The sequence below is a fragment of the Hypanus sabinus genome, chromosome 27 (genome assembly GCF_030144855.1).
Source record: "Hypanus sabinus isolate sHypSab1 chromosome 27, sHypSab1.hap1, whole genome shotgun sequence".
NCBI classification, from domain to species: Eukaryota; Metazoa; Chordata; class Chondrichthyes; order Myliobatiformes; family Dasyatidae; genus Hypanus; species Hypanus sabinus.
The window spans coordinates 31,320,943-31,343,033 of record NC_082732.1 but is presented as its reverse complement, the minus strand read 5'-3'; the positions used below and the strand labels follow the sequence as shown (position 1 = coordinate 31,343,033).

The 22,091-nt window shown below is 41.2% G+C and overlaps 1 protein-coding gene across 1 annotated transcript in view; it reads left to right on the top strand.

Annotated features, from left to right (window-relative positions):
* Positions 1-21,691, top strand: part of si:ch211-251b21.1 (uncharacterized protein LOC571720 homolog) — a 40,824-nt gene extending 19,133 nt beyond the window's left edge. The window contains exons 6-12 of the mRNA XM_059952163.1: positions 1,725-1,907; positions 3,925-4,151; positions 7,943-8,040; positions 13,100-13,317; positions 16,016-16,241; positions 16,698-16,945; positions 19,280-21,691. Coding sequence (XP_059808146.1) covers positions 1,725-1,907; positions 3,925-4,151; positions 7,943-8,040; positions 13,100-13,317; positions 16,016-16,241; positions 16,698-16,945; positions 19,280-19,363 — 1,284 coding nt within the window. The 3' untranslated portion in view covers positions 19,364-21,691. The remainder of the gene's footprint in view (positions 1-1,724; positions 1,908-3,924; positions 4,152-7,942; positions 8,041-13,099; positions 13,318-16,015; positions 16,242-16,697; positions 16,946-19,279) is intronic.
* Positions 21,692-22,091: the final 400 nt, after the last annotated feature.

Sequence of the window (22,091 nt, the reverse complement as noted above, 5' to 3'; positions counted from 1 at the left end):
ATTGGAGCAGAATTAGACCATCTGGCCCAGTGAGTCAGCTCAGTGAACGACCAGATACTCTATATTTTTGTGATTTTGCTCAAGGCACTGGGGGGAATTCCTCAGCACCTTTCTGCAATGGCTGGATCTTCAATGTAGACGACTGATGGTCCAACCAGCATAACATTTCATCCCCTGACAATGCAACATTCTCTCAACGCTGTTTGAAAATGTCACCCTGCTCACACCTGCGGAGTGGGGACTTGAACACTCCAGCTCATTCAGAAGCTACTGCGTCACAACCAGGAGCTCTATAAACAGCATCAGGACTGATTGTGTTTGAACTGGCTGACAGCAAGCAAACTTAAATCAAAAGATCAAAAGACGCTGTTGACATGACACTCAGGTTGGTCTCTTAGCCACAGTTCAAGAATCCTCCACAGAATCCTAATGGTTGACTGATCCAATTAGTATGATTCCCTCACTCTTTCTAAATAAGCCTGAAACTTACTGGGTTTCCTCCGGGTGATCCTGTCTCTTCCCACATTCCAAAAAGATGCACTACAAGTTAGAGTTAGTAAGTTGTGGGCATGCTATGTTCGCATCAGAAGAATGGTGACCCTTGTGTGCTGTCTCAGTACACATTCAGGCTGTGTTGGGTGTTGACATAAATAATGTACTTTACTGTGTATGTGTGACAAATAAAGCTAATCTAATCTAATCCCACCACCTTCTCACTTCACAAGCAACATGCACAACGTGCCAGAGGAACTCAGCAGGCCAGGCAGCAGCAATGGAAAAGAGTAAACAGTCAATGTTTCGGGTCAAGACTCTTCATCAGACTGTGAGTCCTGACATTGACTGTTTACTCTTTTCCATAGATGCTGCCTGGCCTCCTGAGTTCCTCCAGCACTTTGTGAGTGTTGCTTGGATTTCCAGCACCTGCAGATTTTCTCCTGGTTGCTTTTTCATTTTACATCTAGTTTTCCGTTAAAAACATGAAGTCATCTGTCAGCACCATGCTTCATGGAAGGCTTGTGAAGATGAGGGTAAAATGAATGCAGCAAAATACAGGGAAATCCTGGAGGAAAACCTGATGCAGTCTGCAAGAGAACTGCAACTTGGGAGATTTGTTTTCCAGCAAGGCAATGACCCCAGGCATAAAGTCAAAGCTACAAAGGAATGGCTTAAAAATAACACAGTTGATATCCTGGAGTTGCCAAGTCAAAATCCAGAACTCAATCCAATTGAAAATTCGTGGCTGGACCTGAAAGTGCTGTTCACTCACGATCCCCATGCAATCTGACAGAGCTTGAGCAGTTTTGTGAAGGAGAATGGGGAAAAATTGCAGTGTCCAGATGTGCAAAGTTGATGGAGACCTATCCACACAGACTCCAGGCTGTAATTGCTGCCAAAGGTGCATACTGACCTGAAAGGGTGTGTAATTATGTAATCAATTATTTTGTGTTTAATAATTGTTATGAATTTAGACCAAGTTGTATAAATTTGTTTTCACTTTGACACAAAAGAGCCTTTTCTGTTGATCACTGTCAAAAAAAAAAGCAAATTCAATCTACTGTAATGCTGTAAAATGCTGTAAAACAATAAAATATGAAATCTTCCAAGGGGGTAGGTGTGAATACTTTTTTGTAGACACTGTAAATGGTCTGTATTTGTGCTCGCTGTTGATGGGATGGGTTCAGTCAATAATCTAATGAAATTTTCTTGATATTTTCATTTAAAAGCAAGAACCATTTATAATGGCCAAAGCTACAGGAGGATTTGAAGGTTTCTGCATTGATCTACTTAAAATATTCTCAGAAAGACTCAATTTTCGTTATGAAATCCAAGTTGTGAAGGATGGTCTTTATGGGACAAAACTGGAAAATGGGCAATGGACTGGAATGCTAGGGGAGCTGAAGAGAAAGGCAAGTAAATGTTACCTTTGTAAGTTTTATTTCATGCTGGAAGGCCAGTGATTATTAGTCTGTTCCTCGCTGTCCTGCAAAAATTATGGTGGTGAGTCTTGTTGAAATGCTCAGAGCCCGTGTTGTGCATCAGAATTCCAAACATTTATTTTAAATTTTCATACTTCATAGCAATTTGCAGACAATCCTAACGATTCACTGTGAGTTCACTATGTTGGTTTGGGACTACAGGTTAAGACTCCAGATCCAGATCAGACAACTATGATAGCAGGATTTTCTCCCTGAACTCAAATAGTAAGGATTTTGATAACAACCTTATAGTTAGTTGGTCATTTTTACAGATACCACATTTTTATTCACCGATTATTTTAAACTGTTATTTGCAAGTTAACAGCTCCCCAACTGAGTTCCAAGAAAACGCTGTTACAGGTCAGAACAGATTAATGCCAGCATCAGGATTACTATCCCACGAAGAAAAGGTGCTCCTCTTTTAGCATTCTGCATTTTTTAATGTGCGTACTAGTTGGCCAGTGTTTGCAGCAAGGTGTCACAATTTTTGATAGGGCATCAGTAGTGGTCTGGTGCCATTAGGAGATCCCATACCACGAGGTTCAGGAAAAGTTATTACCCTACAACCATCAGGCTCCTGAACCAGCATGAAAAACTTGACTTACTTCAGCACAGAACCGACTCCACAACCTATAGACTCACTTCCAAGGACTCTACAACCCAGTATTATTTATTTACTTTTTAAGTTATTTGCACGACTTGTCGTCTTTTGGACATCGGTTATTTGTCTTTGTTATTTATAGTTTTTCATAAATTTTATTGCATTTCTTTATTTTCCTGTTAATGCCTGCAAGAAAATGAATCTCAAAATAGTACATTGTGACATGTATGTGCTTTACTTTTAACTTTGAACTTCGGCAATAGCTGAGGAATTCCCTTCAATTAAATGGCACCAATAGACAAGGCAATTCCACAGCCAATCGTGGAAATATCACTCATTTCACTGAAATTATGGAGATTAAATATCATGCCATATACACAGACAGCAGAAAAGACAGCAATATATGTAAAGCTGCAACATTTATTTCCATTGTTTCTGAAACAATCTGGATCATCAGGAACAAATAACAATCAGTGTACCCTAAAGCTACTGGTGCCCCATTCAACCTTCTTCATTATACAAACAAAAGAGGTTCAGTTGTATAAAGGTCTTTCCTATCTCTACACAATCTTTTAACTAAATTCCATTACCCCAGCTTTATAGAGAAGCTAAGGACCAGGTCCGACTGGTGGCGCAGTGATATCAGCGCTGGACTCCGGAACGAAGTTTCCCAAGTTCGAATCCAGTCCTGGACAATCTTTCCATCCATGCTGGGTTGAGTGTCGAGCTCGCAACTCAGCCTCACAAAAAAAACACTGCGCTGTGACCACTCACAGAATCTTTCCTTCAAGACGACTTGAAAAAATAAGTGGTTGCCGAGGCTCCGGCAGAGAAACAAAAAGGATCAGGTCTAATCAATAACTGGAGAAGGGAAACACACTACAAAATGCTGGAGAAACTCAGCAGGTCAGGCAGCGTTTATAGAGAGAAATAAACAATGTTTTGGGTAAGGACATCAGTCCTGCTGAAGGGTCTTGGCCCAAAGCATTGACTGTTTATTCCCCTGTATGGATGCTGTCCGACTTACTGAATTCCTCCACCATTTTGTGCATGTTGCTCTGGATTTCTAGCATCCACAAAACCACTTGTATTTATGCACTGGAGAAGAGGGATGTGTTGGTGAGTGGCATCCATTGTAAAACAGACTCCAGCAATTCACAGCAAAGATAACACACGAGTTTTGCTATTAATCTCTTAATAAGACAAACAGGAGCATATGCACACTCCACCCCATCACGCCAGACTGATAATTATAGAGTTTGTGTAAATACGAATCTGTTGGTGTCAACAAGTAGAAGATTTAAAGCAATGAAATCATTTCTCTTTCATCTGGCTGACTCTTGACAGGAGGCAGATCTGGCCATCGCTCCTCTCACCATCACCAGGCTGCGTGAGAACGAGTTTGACTTCACCCGCCCATTCATGTCTGTGGGGATCAGCATCCTGGTCCGCAAGCACACCAATTCCCAAAGTGCCGGCTTTTTCCAATTCATGAGCCCATTCTCCCCGGAGACCTGGTTCAGCCTGCTCTTCGCTTACATACTGACCTGCTTCTGCATGTTCCTTGCAGCAAGGTAATTATTATTTTTATTTTGTTTTATTTAGAGAGATATCTCTATATAACAGGCCCTTCTGGCCCAACAAGCTGATGCTGCCCAATTACACCCATGTGACTAATTAACCTACCAACCTGTACATCTTCGGAATGAAGGAGGAAACTTTTGAAGGTCCATCAAACTAATCTGCTTTTCCAGCATTTAGTCCGTGCTTTGGAAATTGGGATACTCATCTAGATATTTAAATGTTGCTAGAGCACCCACCACCACCAGCTCAGGCAGAACCTTCCAATTTCAACCACCCTTGGTGAAAAAAGATCCCTAAAGAATCTCTTGTCTGTCACAAAAATCGATACCAGACAGTTTTAGACGCCACTGCCACAGAGGGAGGTTTCTGACAATTTGGATACTGGATCAGTCTCCCATGCAGGATCTTGTCAAGGGTCTTACTGATGTTTATGAAGACTGCACCACCCTCATCTGTGCCTCTCGACGTTTTGTCCTCACCTAGCCTCCTTTGCTCCAGGGAAAGCAAATCCAGGTTATTGTCTCTCCTTGTAGGGAAGTGATCCATCCCCAGGTAGAAACCTGGTGAATCTCTACTGCTCAGTGAAAGCCAATCAGGACCATACATAGTATTACACCTGCAGCCTAACCAATGTTTTATAAAGTTGGGTCATAACATCCTAGCTCTTGTATTCTTTCCCCCATGAAGCCATGTAACCCTCTTGCTTACCTAACTAGTTTATCTACCTGTACTGTCACCTTCAGATAACCTTAACTTGTAAGCAAAGGTCCCCACATTTCTCAAAACCCCCAGGACCACTACTATTCACTGTGTATTCCAGCCTTCTTAGTCCTCCCAAAATACATCACCTCACATTTATTAGGATGAAATTCTATCTGCCATTATTCTGTCCATCTTATCATCTTGCCAATGTTGTCCTGGAGCTTAAAGTCAACAATACCCCCAACTTTCATGTGAAGTGTGAATTTACTAACCGTGCCTATACCATTCACATCCAAATAGTTAATGCGCATGACAAAACAATTTTGGGTTGGTTTCCCATATGGAACCTTGATAAAGAATGTACTATAGATCATGCAGGCATAATCAATTACACCACCCTCCTCATTGAATTGACTTTAATACTTCACATACATGAGTAGAACTCTTTACATTATGTCTAAATCTAAATGTGCAACTTGTAGTAATTTGTAATAGAGTATACAACAGGACAGTCAATATAACATAGAAATACAATTGTATCAGCGTGAATTAGTCAGTCTGATGGCCTGGTGGAAGAAACTGTCCTGGAACCTGTTGGTCCTGACTTTTGTGCTGTGGTACCATTTCCTGGATGGTAGCAGCTGAAACAGTTTGTGGTTGGGGTGACTCGAGTTCCCAATGACCCTACAGGTCCTTTTTACACACCAGTCTCTGTAAATGTCCTGAATAGTGGGAAGTTCACATCTACGGATACAGTGGGCTATCCGTTCCACTCTCTGCAGAGACCTGCGACTGAGGGACGTATAGTTCCCATACCAGGCAGTGATGCAGCCAGTCAGGATGCTCTCAATTGTGCCCCTGTAGAAAGTCCTTAGGATTTGGGGACTCATGCCGAACATCTTCAACCGTCTGAGGTGAAAGAGGAGCTGTTGTGCTTTTTCTCACCAAACAGCTGGTATGTACAGACCATGAGGTCCTTGGCGATGTGTATACTGAGGAACTTGAAGCTGTTCACCCTCCCAAACCCAGATCCATTGATGTCAACAGGGGTTAGCCTACTTCTTCTCCGTAGGTTGCCTCGTTATTATTTGAGATTAGGCCACTCAATGTAGTAACAACAGCAAATTTAATTAGCAGATTGGTGCTGTGGGTGGTGACACAGTCGTGGGCACACAGAAAGTGAAGGAGGGGGCTTAGGACATAGCCCAGTGTTGAGGGTCAGAGGTCAGGGAGCAGACTTTTTCCACCTGCCGGCAATCTGACAGTATACTCTTTAAAAGATTCAGTCAAACTGGTTAGAAGGGTTGCACCCAACAAAACCATACAAACTATCTTTTATAAATCCCTGCCTCTCCAGGTTTGATTAATCCAATCCCTCGTTTTTTCCCCCCAATAACCACTGACATTACACTTAAAGGCCTATAATTATCTGACTTGTCTCTGTTAACCATCTTGAACAAAGTTGCCACATTTGCTACGGCCGTTTGGCGCATCACTTGATTTTAAAATCTCTGTCAAAGCCCCAGTAATCTTTTTTCCTGCCTTCCATACACTTCATATGTCCCAGGGAATTTATTCACCGTTAAGTCACTATGACATCTAGTAACACCTTCTTAGAACTTTGCCATCCCCTTCTCCAACTGAAACGCCCTTCTATTTAGTAAATACAGATGGCAAAAAACATAACCCATGTCATCTGGATTTCAGCATAGACTGCTCCTTTGGTCCCTAATGGGCTTTATACTCTTTCCTCAATTGCCCTCCTGCCTCTAATGTACTTGGAAAAAATGCTTTGAGATTCTTATTTTTGTCCACCACAGATATTTTGTAACTTTTTTTTGCCCTTCTAGCTTCTCCCTACACACCTCATCTAGTTAGCATCATTCTTACCCCTTCTCAGTTACTTGCCTCCCTTTTCGTAGTTGACACAAAATCATGCCACGTCCAATGTTCCCTCTGAGGTGTGCACATGTGTATGTGCACACATCTTTTGATAATAGCGCACAATGGAATTTAAACTGCACACAAGAAGGTCGTCCCCCTTTACCTCATGTAAAGGCATGTTTAGTATATTTTACGATTGTACACATTTCCTTTTTGGGTTTCTGTTGTGAATGGTGTTGACAATGTGGAGTTTGCGATATTTGTCTGCAGATTTTAGAACTAGCTTATTCGTGACTGTTTTTATTGAAGAAATTATTCAGTGTGCAACATGTTGACACTAGGCAAAAAAAATTGCACAGCACAAGATTTTTTACACACACCAGTCATTACAGATTAGAGGGAACATTGCCCATGTCTCATGTTGCATCACCAGTGATACCAAGATCTCCCCCAGGGGAAGGCCTGCTGGGATAAGTGGGGAGGTGTGAAACAACATCTGGTAAGGCAGAGGCTTGCATCACCTCAGAAAACAGTTCAAATCCGACCAAGCTTCGTACTAAAACACCAGCCGGAGTTTGGAATGCTTCATGCCGTTCCCAGTGACTCCATATTGCAAACCAATTCAGTGCAGGGGGTTAACTGACAACTTTATACATGGAGACCATTATGATGGTATATTGCAAATGGAAAGGTCACAGACTGAGATGGTTGTGACGGTTTTGAAGATAGACAGAATTGAAGGACTATCAACAAACTAAAAACATTTCTGGCAATTATGAAGGAGCTTTAAGTAGCTCAACTCTGCCACTGGCTGGAAAACAGTTGCTACAACAACTGCTTCTTACTTCAGTCAATACAGCACCGGTTAGATTTAAAGTAACGATTCCTTTGCAGTGCATGACCAGAAACCACTAGGATAGGTACAGCTTGTTATATTCAGAGAAAAATTCCTACATTGTCGCACAAACACCTGTGGCAGCACAGTATGGGTCAAATATGGAATAAATTTCCCCTCTGTACCATCAACACCAAACAACCCTTGGCAGGAACAGCATGAGTCAGATAAAAATAGATAAATATTTCATGTTCAAATTTAATGGATACAAAAGGATGAAAAGTTCTGCTGTTATTGCAGAGAATGTATGTATGTTATTCAACTAAGTACAGAGGATGTGATGTGACTATCGCTTTACAGACTGAGCCCCAGCGAATGGAGTGAACCTGAGGTTGAGAGCAATCGCTTTTCTCTACTCGACAGCTTCTGGTTTGGAATTGGAGCTCTCACTTTACAAGGTACAGTAGTCACAGACCGCTGAGCGGACTTGTAGATATAACTGGTCATGTAGGTCAAAAGACAAGGTGGATGCTGAGAGGATGTTCCCACTAAAGATGGACATAATGAATTCTTTTCTCTCTGAAGGTTGAGACTCCTTGGAATTCTCTATTCAGAGAGTTGTGGTGTCATTAAATGTGTTCAAGGTGGAGATTGACAGCGAGCTCACAGTTCCAGAATATGGGGAGAGAGTGGGAAAGTGGTGTTTGGTTCAGGACTGGATTAGTATCAGTAAGATCTATTACCTTGTGTCAGCTCCTTTAGTCAACATTTAGCACTAAACTGCTCTCTAGTTCTACTCAACCCTACTAGGAGAAACATCCTCTTAACATTAACCTTGTCATCATCCTCAGAAACATCTATGTTTCAGTAAGATCACCCCTCATTCTTCTAATCAGAATCAGAATCGGGTTTATTATTGCCAGAATGTGACATGAAATTTGTTAACCTAGCTGCAGCAGTTCAATACAATACATAATATAGAAGAGAAAAAAATAAGTAAAATAAAAATAATGGTAATAAATAAGTTAATCAATTACAGAATACTTATATTGAATAGATTAAAAATGTGCAAAAAACAGAAATACTGTATATTAAAAACAGTGAGGTAGTGTCCAAGGGTTCAATGTCCATTTAGGAATCGGATGGCAGAGGGGAAGAAGCTGTTCCTGAATCACTGAGTGTGTGCCTTCAGGCTTCTGTACCTCCTACCTGATGGTAACAGCGAGAAAAGTGCATGCCCTTGGTGCTGGAGGTCCTTAATAATGGACGCTGTCTTTCTGAGACACCGCTCCCTGAAGATACCCTGGATACTTAGTAGGTCAGTATGCAAGATGGAGCTGACTAGATTTTATAACCCTCTGCAGCTTCTTTCCCGTGCAGTAGCCTCGCACACCCCCTCCCACCATACCAGACAGTGATGCAGCCTGTCAGAATGCTCTCCGCGCTACATCTATAGATGTTTTTGAGTATACTTGTTGACTTACCAAATCTCTTCAAACTCCTGATGAAGTACAGTTGCTGTCTTGCCTTCTTTATAACTACATAGGTCCTCAGAGATCTTGACACCCAGGAACTTGAAACGGTTCATTCTCTCCACTTCTGATCCCTCTTTCAGGATTGGTATGTGTTCCTTCATCTTACCCCTCCTGAAGTCCACAATCACTCTTTCATCATACTGACATTGAGTGCCAGATTGTTGCTGCAGCACCACTCCACTAGTTGGCATATCTCGCTCCTGTACACCCTCTCTTCACCACCTGAGATTCTACCAACAATGGTTGTATCATCAGCAAATTTATAGATGGTATTTGAGCTATGCCTAGCCGCACAGTCATGTGTATATAGAGAGCAGAGCAGTGGGCTAAGCACACACTCCTGAGGTGCACCAGTGTTGATCATCAGCGAGGAGGATATGTTATCACCAATCTGCACAGATTGTGGTCTTTCGGTTAGGAAGTCAAGGATCCAATTGCAGAGGGAGGTACAGAGGCCCAGGTTCTGCAACTTCTCAATCAGGATTGTGGGAATGATGGTGTTAAATGCTGAGCTATAGTCGATGAACAGCATCCTGACATAGGTGTTTGTGTTGTCCAGGTGGTCTAAAGCTATGTGCAGAGCCATTGAGATTGCATCTGCCATTGACCTATTATGGCAATAGGCAAATTGCAATGGGTCCAGGTCCTTGCTGAGGCAGGAATTCAGTCTAGTCACAACTAGCCTCTCAAAGCATCTCATCACTGTAGATATGAGTGCTACCAGGCAATAGTCATTAAGGCAGCTCACATTATTATTCTAAACGTCAATGAGAATAACCCAATCTATTCATATCATTCTTTTCATCCCAGGAGTCAATCTCTATAATCTCTATAATCCATAGCCCTTGCGATAAAGGCCAATATTCCATTAACTATCATAATGACTTCCTGTGGCCTGCATGTGAACTCTTTCTATTTCATGTACTAGGATTTCCTAACAGACTTGTATTGCAATATGTTGTCGAATCATTCCATTTCATTTTTCATTTTTCTCTTTCCAAAGTGAATAGCCTCACATATTCCACATTATAGTCCAATTGCCAACATCATGGCCACTCACTTGATCTTTCCCTTTGCAGGCTTTGTCCTCTTGCTAACCTACTTAACTTTTCTACCAAAAGGTTTACATAGCTCAGTAATTAAGGAACTTGAGGAGGCTGCTTGTACCTACAAGGACATTCCGTCATTCCGCAAAATGGTAATTGACTTATGAATTGACTTCACGTACTCACCCTTTTCCATATCCCTCAGGATCTTTGGTTAATAAAATCTCATTAATATCATCCTTAAATTTAAATGTTCATTATCACCCCAGCATTTCCTTAGCCTCTCCTGTGCAGCCTAACCAAACTGAAAATCTCATGGACAGTATGCCGAATAGTGTTTAATGCAGTTCTGGTTTAATACAGTGTGGTACTGTGGTGGGTAGTGCTTGTCACTCTCACTTTCAGCTTCCACCTCTGGCTAGTAGTCTTGCAAAAAGGAGAGCTGTATGTGTAAGTCTCTACCTGCCAGTACATAGCTTCTCCAACAGCAAGCCTCAGGTAGTGCCTCCTCACTGGTGGCACACTGAGATTGAACTCCTTTCAGACTCAGGCTGAACTACAGAAGATGGGGAGGAGGTCTGGATCTTGTGCGCTTAGCACACAGGCCCCCTGGTGTGTGGACACCCACAGGTGCTCATGAGTCAGATCCCAGCTATGGGTAAATAGCCCCACTGCCTTGTAGACAGCCTCAGGAGTGATGAAGACTATGGGAGTAAACTCAAGACAGCAAATCAGGAGTGGAGTGCCTAAGGCCACTGAACATCATTGAACATCCTTCCATCAGTTCCTGCAGCCAAGCTGGTGCCAAACGTATTGCTTCATAAGCTTTCCTTTGGATTGTACTGGTGAGGCCAAGAGGGGGATTTTGGCAACTGGGCATCTCAGGATCTCCACACCTTCCACCCAGGCTTGTGATGATGATCATCACCCATTGTCCTTTAAGACAGATGGATGCCAACCAACCCAACAGTTCTTGCATAATTTTCCTACTCTTTTCTTGACATATCTTATCCAAATAAGAGAACTTCTACATGTATTCCTTTTTAACCATCATACCTATTGCATGAGGGCTACATTCTACCAACACTGACTGGTTCTCAAACTGAAGAGTTCACAGAAAAAGAACCACATTTGGGCAAGACACCAGTAAGTAACTGCTAGTTAAGAAGCTGAGTAACAGCAGGAGGTGGCTTCAGAACAGGAAGAGATTAACTGGAGTACCACACAACATTCCAGCCACCAGATTGCATAACAGAACAGAGAAAAAGTAGAAAATTTGTAATTTTCGTACCCATTTCGTACCCATTTCAATCCTACTTCCCATTCTGACACATGTATTCATGGCCTCCTCTGCTGTAATGCGTGAGGCCAAACTCAGGTTGGAGGAACAACACCTAATAATCTGAATGTGTCTCCTCCAACTGAAGAGTAACTTCTTCCCCACCCCTCACTTTTTCCATTCCCTATTCTGGTTTCCATCTCATCCATTCTCTTCTCACCTGCCCATCACTTTCCTCTGGTTCCCCTCCTTCTTCCATGGTCCACTGTCCTCTCCAATCAAATTCCATAGACCATTAGACATAGGAGTAGAATTAGGCCATTTGGCCCTCGAGTATGCTCTCCCATTAAATCATGACTAATCCTTTTTCTCCTCCTTAGCCCCACTCCCCTGCTTTCTTCCTTCTTTATTCCTTTATCTCCTGTACTTATGCCCTCCTAGTTTCTGACTTCACCACTCCCCTCTCCCACCCACCTGCCTTCCCCCTCACCTATCAATTCACAGACAAGAGAAAATCTGCAGATGCTGGAATTATGAGCAACACACACAAAATGCTGTATGAACTCAGCAGGCCAGGCAGCATCTATGGGAAAAAAAGTACAGTCGACGTTTCGGGCCTTGTATTCTGTTTGGGTAGCCTCTAACCTGATGGCATGAATGTCGATTTCTCAGACTTCGAGTAATGCCCCCCACCCTCACTAATTCCCATCTCCTTGCCCCCTCATTGCCTCCCTCTGGTGCTCCTTTCCACCTCCCCCAAACATTTTTCTTTCTTCAATGGTCCTCCATCTCTTTCGCCAATCAACTTCCTAGCTCTTTGCTTCATCCCTCCCCCTCCAAGTTTCAGCTATTGCCTGGCATTTCTCTCTCCCCTCCCCCTCCCTACCTTTCAAATCTACTCCTCAGCTTTTTTACCTCCAGTCCTGCTAACATGGCTAAGTTGGTTGACTGTACTCTTTCCCATAGATGCTGCCTAGCCTGCTGAGTTCCTCCAGCATTTTGTGTGTGTTGCTCAGCTATCACCTATCAGCTGGTACTCCTTCCCCTCCCCCACCTTCTGCCCCCACCTTTGCAGTCCTGAAGAATGGTCTTAGCCCAAAACATTGACTGTTTATTCCCCTACATAGAAACTTCCTGACTTGCTGAGTTCTTTCAGCATCCCGTGTGCACTGCCCAAGATTTGTAGAATCTCAAGTTACAGAACAGGTTATCAGTCAGATGGGAGCAGGTCAGGGAAGGTGGAAATATGGAGTGCTTTGCTCCAGGATAGAGAGGGATGAGTGCTTGAGGACATAAGCAAAGCAATATTTAAAGTTATTAAGCAAAAAGTTACAGAGGAGATTCAATTTAAAAGGAGTAAACTGGAGGTCATAAATAAATATCAATAATAAATGCAAAGTGGGTTCAGGAGAAAGTTGTTTAGGGAAAAATGATAAAGTGAGTTCAGGAGAAAGTTGCTTAGGCAAAAAATAATTAGAAGTTAGAATCTATTATGACAAAGAATAGCTAAGCAGCTTAAGGAATAACAGAATAGGTAGAATGGAAGAAAATCGGCTGGTCAAGATGAAGTTTAGTGGGCAGAGGCTAGTGTGGAACATAAACATGGATAAGTTGGTCTGAATTGTCTTTCTGTTTGCTGTATATTATTTTCTAACAGGTGTAGGACCACATCCTAGAGCCGTGTCTACACGGATCATCGGGACAGTCTGGTGGCTATTTGTCATGGTTTTCCTGGTAACTTATGCCACAAATTTTGGAGCTTCTTTAAACTCAGAGAACCAGAAACCATTAATTAAATCCTTCAATGACCTTGCAAAACAAAATGAAATTGAATATGGGACAGTGCGCAGCGGATCAACGTTCCAGTTCTTCAAGGTACGCACTTTTATACAGCGCTATTATTTCCCCCGATCTACATCATGCTAGATTCAGTGGAAAGGCAGAGAGAGTAGACAACACCAAGTTAGTGGTCCCAAAACTAAAATTATGATAAGTCATCAAATGGGGAGATCTGGCTATCAGCACATCTGGTACAATCTTTCACATTGCAGAGGAGGCATGACTTCTGAACAAACAGATGGCAGTGCTGCTGTAAAGATTTTGAAAAATCTTTCCAGTGGTGGGTAGCTGCAATGTGAAATTATTTAGAAAGAGGGAATGCCATCGCCAACTATTAAACTTTGAAGTTGGAGCATAATGGTTGTATTTCTGGATTAGGAGATCCAGAGCTAAGAACCAAGAATGCCAGCTCAAATTTCAGAATAGTAAACACAAAGTACACTGCAGATGCTGTGGTCAAAGCAACACGTACAAACAAGCTGGAGGAATTCAGCAGGTTGGGCAGCATCCGTGGAAATGAGCAGTCAATGTTTCAGTCAGAGACCCTTGGTCCATCTCGGACACTTCTCTCCCCTTTCTTGATCTCTCAGTCTCCTTCTCTGGAGCCAGACTGTCCACTGACAGCTTCTATAAACCCACTGACTCTCATAACTACCTCGACTATACCTCTTCCCACCCTGCCATATGCAAAAATGCTATTCCCTATTCCCAGTTCCTCCGTCTCTGCCGCATCTGCTCCCAGGATGAGGGTTTCCGTTCAAGGACATCTCAAATGTCTTCTTTCTTTAAGGATCGTGATTTCCATTCTGCTATCATCAATGATGCCCTCACCTGCATCTCCTCCATTTCCCACACTTTGGCCCTTACCCCATCCCCCCGTCACCACAACAGGGACCAAGTTCCCCTTGTCCTCACCTACCACCTCACCAGCCTCCGGATCCAGCATATCATCCTCCACAACTTCCGACACCTTCAACAGGACCCCACCACTAAGGACATCTTTCCCTCTCTACCCCTCTCCACTTTTCGCAGGGATCATTCTCTCCACGACTGCCTGGTCCACACATCCCTCCCCACAGATCTCCCACCTGGCACTTATCCCTGCAGGCGTAAGTATTACACCTGTCCCTACACCTCCTCTCTTACCACCATTCAGGGCCCCAAACAGTCCTTCCAGGTGAGGCAACACTTCACTTGTGAGTCTGTTGGGGTCATCTGTTACATCCGGTGCTCCTGGTGTGGCCTCCTCTACATTGGTGAGACCCGACGCAGATTGGGGGACTGCTTCGTCGAGACCTCCCCTCCGTCCGCCATAACAGACAGGATCTCCCAGTTGCCACCCACTTCAACTCTGCTTCACATTCCCATTTGGATATGTCCATACATGGCCTCCTCTACTGCCATGATGAAGCCAAATTCAGGTTGGAGGAGAAACACCTCATATACTGTCTGGGTAGTCTCCAGCCCCTTGGCATGAACATTGAATTCTCCAACTTCCGGTAATCCCCTCCCTCTCCCTTCCCCCATCCCAGTTTTATTCTGCCTCCTCTTCCAGGTGCTTATCACCTCTCTCATGATTCTGCCTTCTTCTACTACACAGTGCTCTCCCCTTACATTCCTTCTTCACCTTTCCTGCCTATCCACCTCCCTGCTTCCCCTCCCCCACCCCTTGATCTTTCCTCTGATTGGTTTTTAACCTGACGCCCACCAGCCTTCTCCTTCCCACCCTCCCCCCACCTTCTTCAGTCCTGACAAAGGGTCTTGGCCCGAAACGTTGACTGCTTGTTTCCATGGATGCTGCCCGATTTGCTGAGTTCCTCCAGCTCGTTTGTACGTGTTGCTCCAAATTTCAGCATGAGAATTTCAATTTATTTATTAGTGTGAAGTAGCAATCATTTATTGGATGGTTATCAAAAAGAAATTGATTCATAAATGCACTTAGGAGAAGGACACATGCAGTTCTTCTACGTGGCTCTATTCTCACAGTCTTTCCTGCCCTTGTAACCTGCTCAATGAGCCAATAAGAGATTTACTGACAACCATTTACCATCTTCTGCAATTGATCTTTGCAAATGACACCCATATTTTAAAAGTAAATAAAACAATAAAATCCTTCAATCCCAGTATTTTAAGAACTGGAGGTGGTCTGTTAATTAAACAATGAAAAGCAGCTGTGAACCATTCAAGAGGAATATCGAAGGCAAAAGGAATTAAGGCAGTTTAACAGCCAGTGAATAAAATGAAACGTGTGTCACGGGAGTCTAATAATCCAGAAGTTGCATATATAATAGCAGTGAACAAGTAAACAGGAATGTCATTCAAACTTTATATCACTCTACAGAAGCAGAATATCAATTTTAAAAATAGATTTAAAATAAAATACTCACGTCAGGGAGCATCATTGTGATAATAAAAAGAGGTAACAGCACAGGTCTATAATCCTTAAACAGAACTGGAAGGAGTTAAAGGTTGAAAATTTGCTAAGTAGAAAACATGAGTGAACATATTAGAATTTACTGAAGATATGTACATCTGTAATGATGGGCAAGCAGAAGTTATAAAGTTAAAAGAATAATAGTGTAGAGGACCTACTAACAGGATGTAAAAAGTCATAAAAGATGGCTGTGAAGTCCAGTAGTTGAGTGTTTAGCATTTATACCATTTCTAATTATCTTTCTGTGAATGATTGCAACATTTCTTAACAAAAATATTCTCTCCTTTCATTTTCCGACAGCAATCAAAAATTCAAGACTATCATAATATCTATACAACAATGAACAGTAAAATTGATTCTGTCCTTGTGGATACGATGAAGGAGGGAACGGAACGTACACTCACCTCAAATTATGCACTAATTGGTGAATCAGCAACAATAGACCTGGCTGTTGCAAAAGACTGCAACTTGATGAGGGTCCCAGACGTTGCTGCTATGAGAGGATATGGAATAGCTGTTCGCCCTGGTGAGTTGCATTCTTTCTGCAAAATCAAGCAGATTATTTAATCCAATCCCACTTCTGAACTTCTGACTCAAGCCCTGGCAGTAATGCCCTTAGGAACATCTCAAGGTCATGAACTGTTTTGTATAAATGTTTCTTCTTGCTCAGCATTCCATATTTCATCTCCACTTTAGTAACAAATTTTGCTTCAGTAATATATAAATTTTCATGCAAGAAAGAAGATACTTGAGGAACCCAGCAGGTCAGGCATATCTGTGGAGGGAAATAGACAGCCAACTCACTACAACATCTCCAAGGTCTATCCACCTCCTCTCTTCAAGGTCTAGATGTTCCAAAATGTTGACTGACATTTCCTTTCACAGATGTTGCCTGAGCTACTATGTTCCTCTAACATTTTGTTTTTTGCTCCAGATTCCAGCATCCCTGTCTATAATTTCTTTGTTCTGTTTCTGGCCCAAGGTGATCCACTTAGAAACAACTTAAGTCTTGTCATTTTGGAATTGGAGGAGTCTGGGCATCTGCATCAACTGAAGGCCAAGTGGTGGAGATCTTCCTGCAATGAAGAAGGATACTCAGATCAATGGAGTCCAGTTAAAATAAACCAGATTGGAGGCGCTTTACTCCTTCTAGCAACTGGATTATCTTTGGGCTTGGTCATCGCTTGCATTGAATTGGCTATCAAATCAAGAAAAAAGGCTGATCAAGATGTACGTATTTTAATAATTTCTTCCTCCCCTTAAATGAAAAAAAAGGTTTCCTTTTTCCTGATTTCACATCATGCAACAATAGAGGAAAAGCCCAACATTCTGCTTCGTGATTTCTTAGACCCTTAATCTGCTGTAAGGAGACGCTGAAATAATCAATTTTCCCACAGGAAAATGGGAGGAAAAAAAACAACCACATTTTCCTTCTTTCCAACATACAAATATCTTTTTTCATTCTCTCACAGCTTATTGTATGCATTCCCCTGGAATGCACACACATCCCCACACACCCCTTCACAAGTCCAGGTACATTCTTCCCATCATCCTTATTTCACACCAAGGTACAAGCACAACCTAATGATCAACGTATAATCAAGAAGAAATCACTGGAAGAAACAAATCAAATCCAGCTGTATTTGTGCACTTCTGTGTAACTCTGGTGCCCAATCTCATCCATCACTTTATTTGGTTTTCCTCACATTTTCTTCAGGTCCAGAGTGTTCTCCCTCCTGTGTATGGAGCACAGAATCATACACAAGTAAAGAGTGAACCAATTCATGACACGAGCTATCACCCGTGGGGACATGTGCTCTACCTTTGAACCTAAGAGCCTTGTTTGTCCTTTCCACCTTCACCTCATTGTGCACTCAGTGGTCACTTTATTAGGTACACCTCATTAGTGCAAATATCTAATCAGCCAATCATGTGGCAGCAATTCAATGCATTAAAGCTGCAGCTGCAGACATGGTCAAGAAGCTTAGTTGTTGTTCAGACTAAACATCAGAATGGGGACAGTAGCTCAAATTGAAACAGTGGTGTCCAGAAGAGCATCTCTGAATGCACAACACATCAAACCTTGAACTGTATGGGCTACAGTATCAGAAGACCACAACCATACACTCTGAGGCCACTTTATTAGGTACAGGAGGTAACTAATAAATTAGCCACTGAGTGTATGATGTGATTTTTTTCCCCACAGAGTGGAATTGTGGATGGATTCATCTCCCCTGCTGTTTTCTAAAGATACATTCCCATTTAATTTACCCTCCAGATTTCATGAGAGTTGCGAATGCAATAATATTGCTGGGGTAGATTGTGTATCTTTATTCTTGGACTTGGTGGCAGGAATAGGATCAAACATGATTTTCCATCATCCAACAGAAATAGCTTGAGTTCATACATAAAGTGCAAGCAAGTTAGATAGGTAGCATAAATTGCTGGCATCCCCACAGAAGGAACTTCAATGTTTTCATTAGTGGAAGAGAAAGCATAGAGAAAAAATTTATGGTTGGATACATTACTAAATTGAATGATGTCTCACAAAGACTTAAAACAGAATTAAGCATTTACCTCTGTGACACATTACCTGTAGAAGTAAGTGTGCGAATGTACTGATCACAAATAAATAACATGTGAATTTTGGAGAAATTGGCTTACCGAAGGCTTTTCTAATGTAGGGGAACCAGAAGGTGATAGGTTATCTTCTATTTAATTTCCAGTGTTGGTAGTGGGAGCCCAGGTTATTGGGCTGCTATCCCACATTGAAGATACATACTAGCACCACAATGAAGAACACCACTTTCCATCTTCAAAACATCACCCAACCTTCGCTTTCTGTGCTATTGTGCCATCTAATGCTTGATAGGCTCCAACTATCTCTAACCTTAGTAGTCATACAAAGCTATACTGCCCATGTCCTATTTTGCATCAACGACTGCTAACCTACTTCAGCTTCTGGGCAAACAATATCTTGACTCTTAAAACTATCATTTTCCTGTCCTCCATTGTCTTGCCCCACTTTCCCCCCTCACCATCTCCTTCGATTTGAGGTATTTCCCACATGTACAACCATCACTTCCCACATGAATCAAAGCCAAAGGAAATTAGGGCAAAAAGGGTGGATGATGGTCATTTCGAAGTTGACCTTCATATGACTCAGCTAAAAGAAATTTATCAGCAACAACAAACAAAATGATGGAGGACATCAATGGGTCAGGTGCATCCATGGAAGGAAATGGACAGTCGGTTTTTCAGGTCAAGATCCTTTGTCAGTCCATTTGAAGGACTGTGACCCAAAGCATAGTCAATCCATTTTCCTCTATATTTGCCTGATCCATCGAATTACTCCAGCATCTTGCTTGTTGCTCCAGATTCCAGCATCTGCAGTGTCCTGTGTCTACAAGACTTTTCTCAAATGGTGCAATAAACAGATACATTTCCAAGATGGATTAAAGATTGCACAGCAGCACTCACCTTCGGACTTAAAAGATGACAGTATTGTAAACAGTTATCAGAATTAAAGTTCTTGATGTTTTCTCTTTCATTCTTTGTTTACAGAAATCCTGCTGCAGTGCTTTCACTGAAGAAGTAAATCTTCGAATTAAAGGGAGAAATGAGGTCAATAAGAAGACCAAGGCCTGAAAAAGCCATAACGGAAGACAGAGTTGAAATTAATCATATATAATTTTATTCTGTTAATTTTAACCTTAAATTACAGCACATAGCTGAACTCTCAACATAATGGGGGCAAATTATTTCATGTAACAATTCTGGCTGTCTTATTTCAAGAAAAATTTAATTGTACTGCAGGGGAGATTTACACAGATATTGCCATGACTGGAAACATGTAGCTACAAGGAAAGTTTGGATAATTTACAACTGCTTTCTTTGAAAAAAAAACAGGTTTTGTTTTTGAGGTTACAATGGGCCTAGATGTAAGTAGGAAATATCTATGCTTCTTACCAGTAAGGCAAGAAAAAAATGGGGGCACAGATGTAAAGCAAATGGCAGATATATTAGAGTATAAAATGAGGCAAAGTATTTTTATCCAGAGAATGTCAAAGCACTGCTTGTACCATTATAAATTTTCTATAACACAATGCATCACCTAGAATACAAGAAGTTAAATAAACCATGATTAATAGGGGCAAACTTTGAACTGCAAGACCAGCAAATTGGAGAAGAAAGGAATTTCTGAGGGAGACGAGTTGTGCTACAGGTATGATTATGTTCAGGTAGGAAATGCTGCAATGTGCATCATGATTAACATCAGGAATCAAAAAAATTAAATTGGATGTGACCCCATAGTAAGTGAGAAATCAGTTCCTTCATATTACTCTAAATTCACCTGGATATACCTTAGTCAAATGCCACAAACCACCGCAATTTTCTTGGACAATTTATTCTGGCCCCAGGAATGCACCACTGTACTAACAGCTAAAGAGGCAGGTCATCTTATGAGCCACTGCACATATTATATTTAGTTTTAGATTTCATTACAATCTTCAATACAAAGTGTGGACTGTTGTAAAGAAAATTAATTTTCTTGGAAGCAAACAGATGGGTGCATTAAGTTCTGCTGACATGGTCTATTAAATCCCTGAATAAAGCCTCCAACCTTTCAACCACAAAGTTACATTTGATTTACTTTGTTTTGAAGATAATTTCTTTAAGTGACTAAAACTTTAATTTTAAATATTGGGAAAATGTAAATAATATTTGCCATATACAATCACATTAAAACACACTATATAAATAACGGGGGGGGGGGGGAGATGAAAGGTCTTTTGCTCTAAAGGAGACCATTTATCTGCAAGGTTTTAAATACACTCGTTCAAATTTTTGCAGACAATTGGAGAATAAATAACTATAAGCCCAGCACAAATCCCCATAAATGTTCTGGGTGCAGGAGGACTGGTTCCACAATGCACAATAGGATTGTTAAGTAAAAGCAGAAAACTTAACTACTCAGCAGCTCAAGCAGCATCTCTGCAAAGAAGTAGTGAGTCAGGTTGATGACATCTCATCAGAACATTTGAAGTGCCATTCACTTAGAGAAATACATCTGCTTGAAGCATGTTCACAGATACTGTTTTATCAATAATGTTCCAGGTTGAATCAATTCTACAGATTACAGTGCCTTACACTGGGTTTTAAGTCAGAACATTAGTACAACAACCTAGCAATAATTTGATCTAGATAATCATGCTTTCCTCACCTTACTGCCAATTTTTCAATATGTAAAACAAGTGGTTTCTACATCTCTGGCACCAACTGCTTCTGTACTGCAGAACTCAATTGCAAATGTACCTTCAGCAGTCTAAACCTCAAGCAATGGCATTTACTCTGGGTCTCTCTGGCTCTTTCAGTTGATATTCTTATTAAATCCAACCCCTCTGAGCAAATTTCACTCATTCGACAGTATTTTTCATGGCTTTGTGGCAATTTTTTTTATTACAAAGCACTGGTGAAGCATCCATTACATTAAAGACACCAGTGGGAAAAACTACTTTGGAAAAGTACTGTAGGAAGGACAACAACAGAAATAGATCCTGGATGATTTGGTCAGAAGGCAAGGGATAGGCGTTAAGTATTTCCAAATCAATTTATAGAATAAACTGATGCACTGGTCCCTGGTCTTTGATTCAGCCTGGACTGATGGATTAAGGGGGAGGGGGAGAATTAACAGGAGTTTCATCAATCCAGTTCTTCAAACATATCTAAAGTATAAGATAGAAAAACAAAAATAAAACAAGAGATACAGGAAATCTAAAATAAAACCAGAAAAGCGTTGGATATAATCAAAGCGCCAGACAACACTTGACGGTTAACAGAATTAGGAAATGCTTTTTTTAAAAAAGTAAGCTTCAACAATACCTATCTGTGTTACGTCTGAAATCTGTTCCTTTTAAAAATCTTCCATACCTTTGGTGATCACATTAAACTTTACTTTTACATTGCTCATGCTAATGCTGATCTTACATTCATTATCTCAAAATTCAGAAGATATGTTTTGTCAAAGTGCATTTTCATCAAGTCAATTTAATATTGAGTTAATTTAGCATTAGATATTAATGTTCATGAAGACTTCGAGATTGACAGTCTCAGTTAATAAAAAGATTTAATATCCACAAGATTGATGTAACTTAAGTTCTTTTAAAAAATAATATATTTCTAGATCAGAAGGATGGAATTTAACATGAAATGATTGCTGCCTTACAGTTTGGCATTCTTCTGGATTTACAAAATGAATCACTGACATAGCCAACGATTCTGATCAAGGTATACTTATAGTTATGTTGAATAGGGAAACCAAGGCATTATATCTAGAAATGGAGAAACAGCAATTTAATATAATAGTATGACTGTA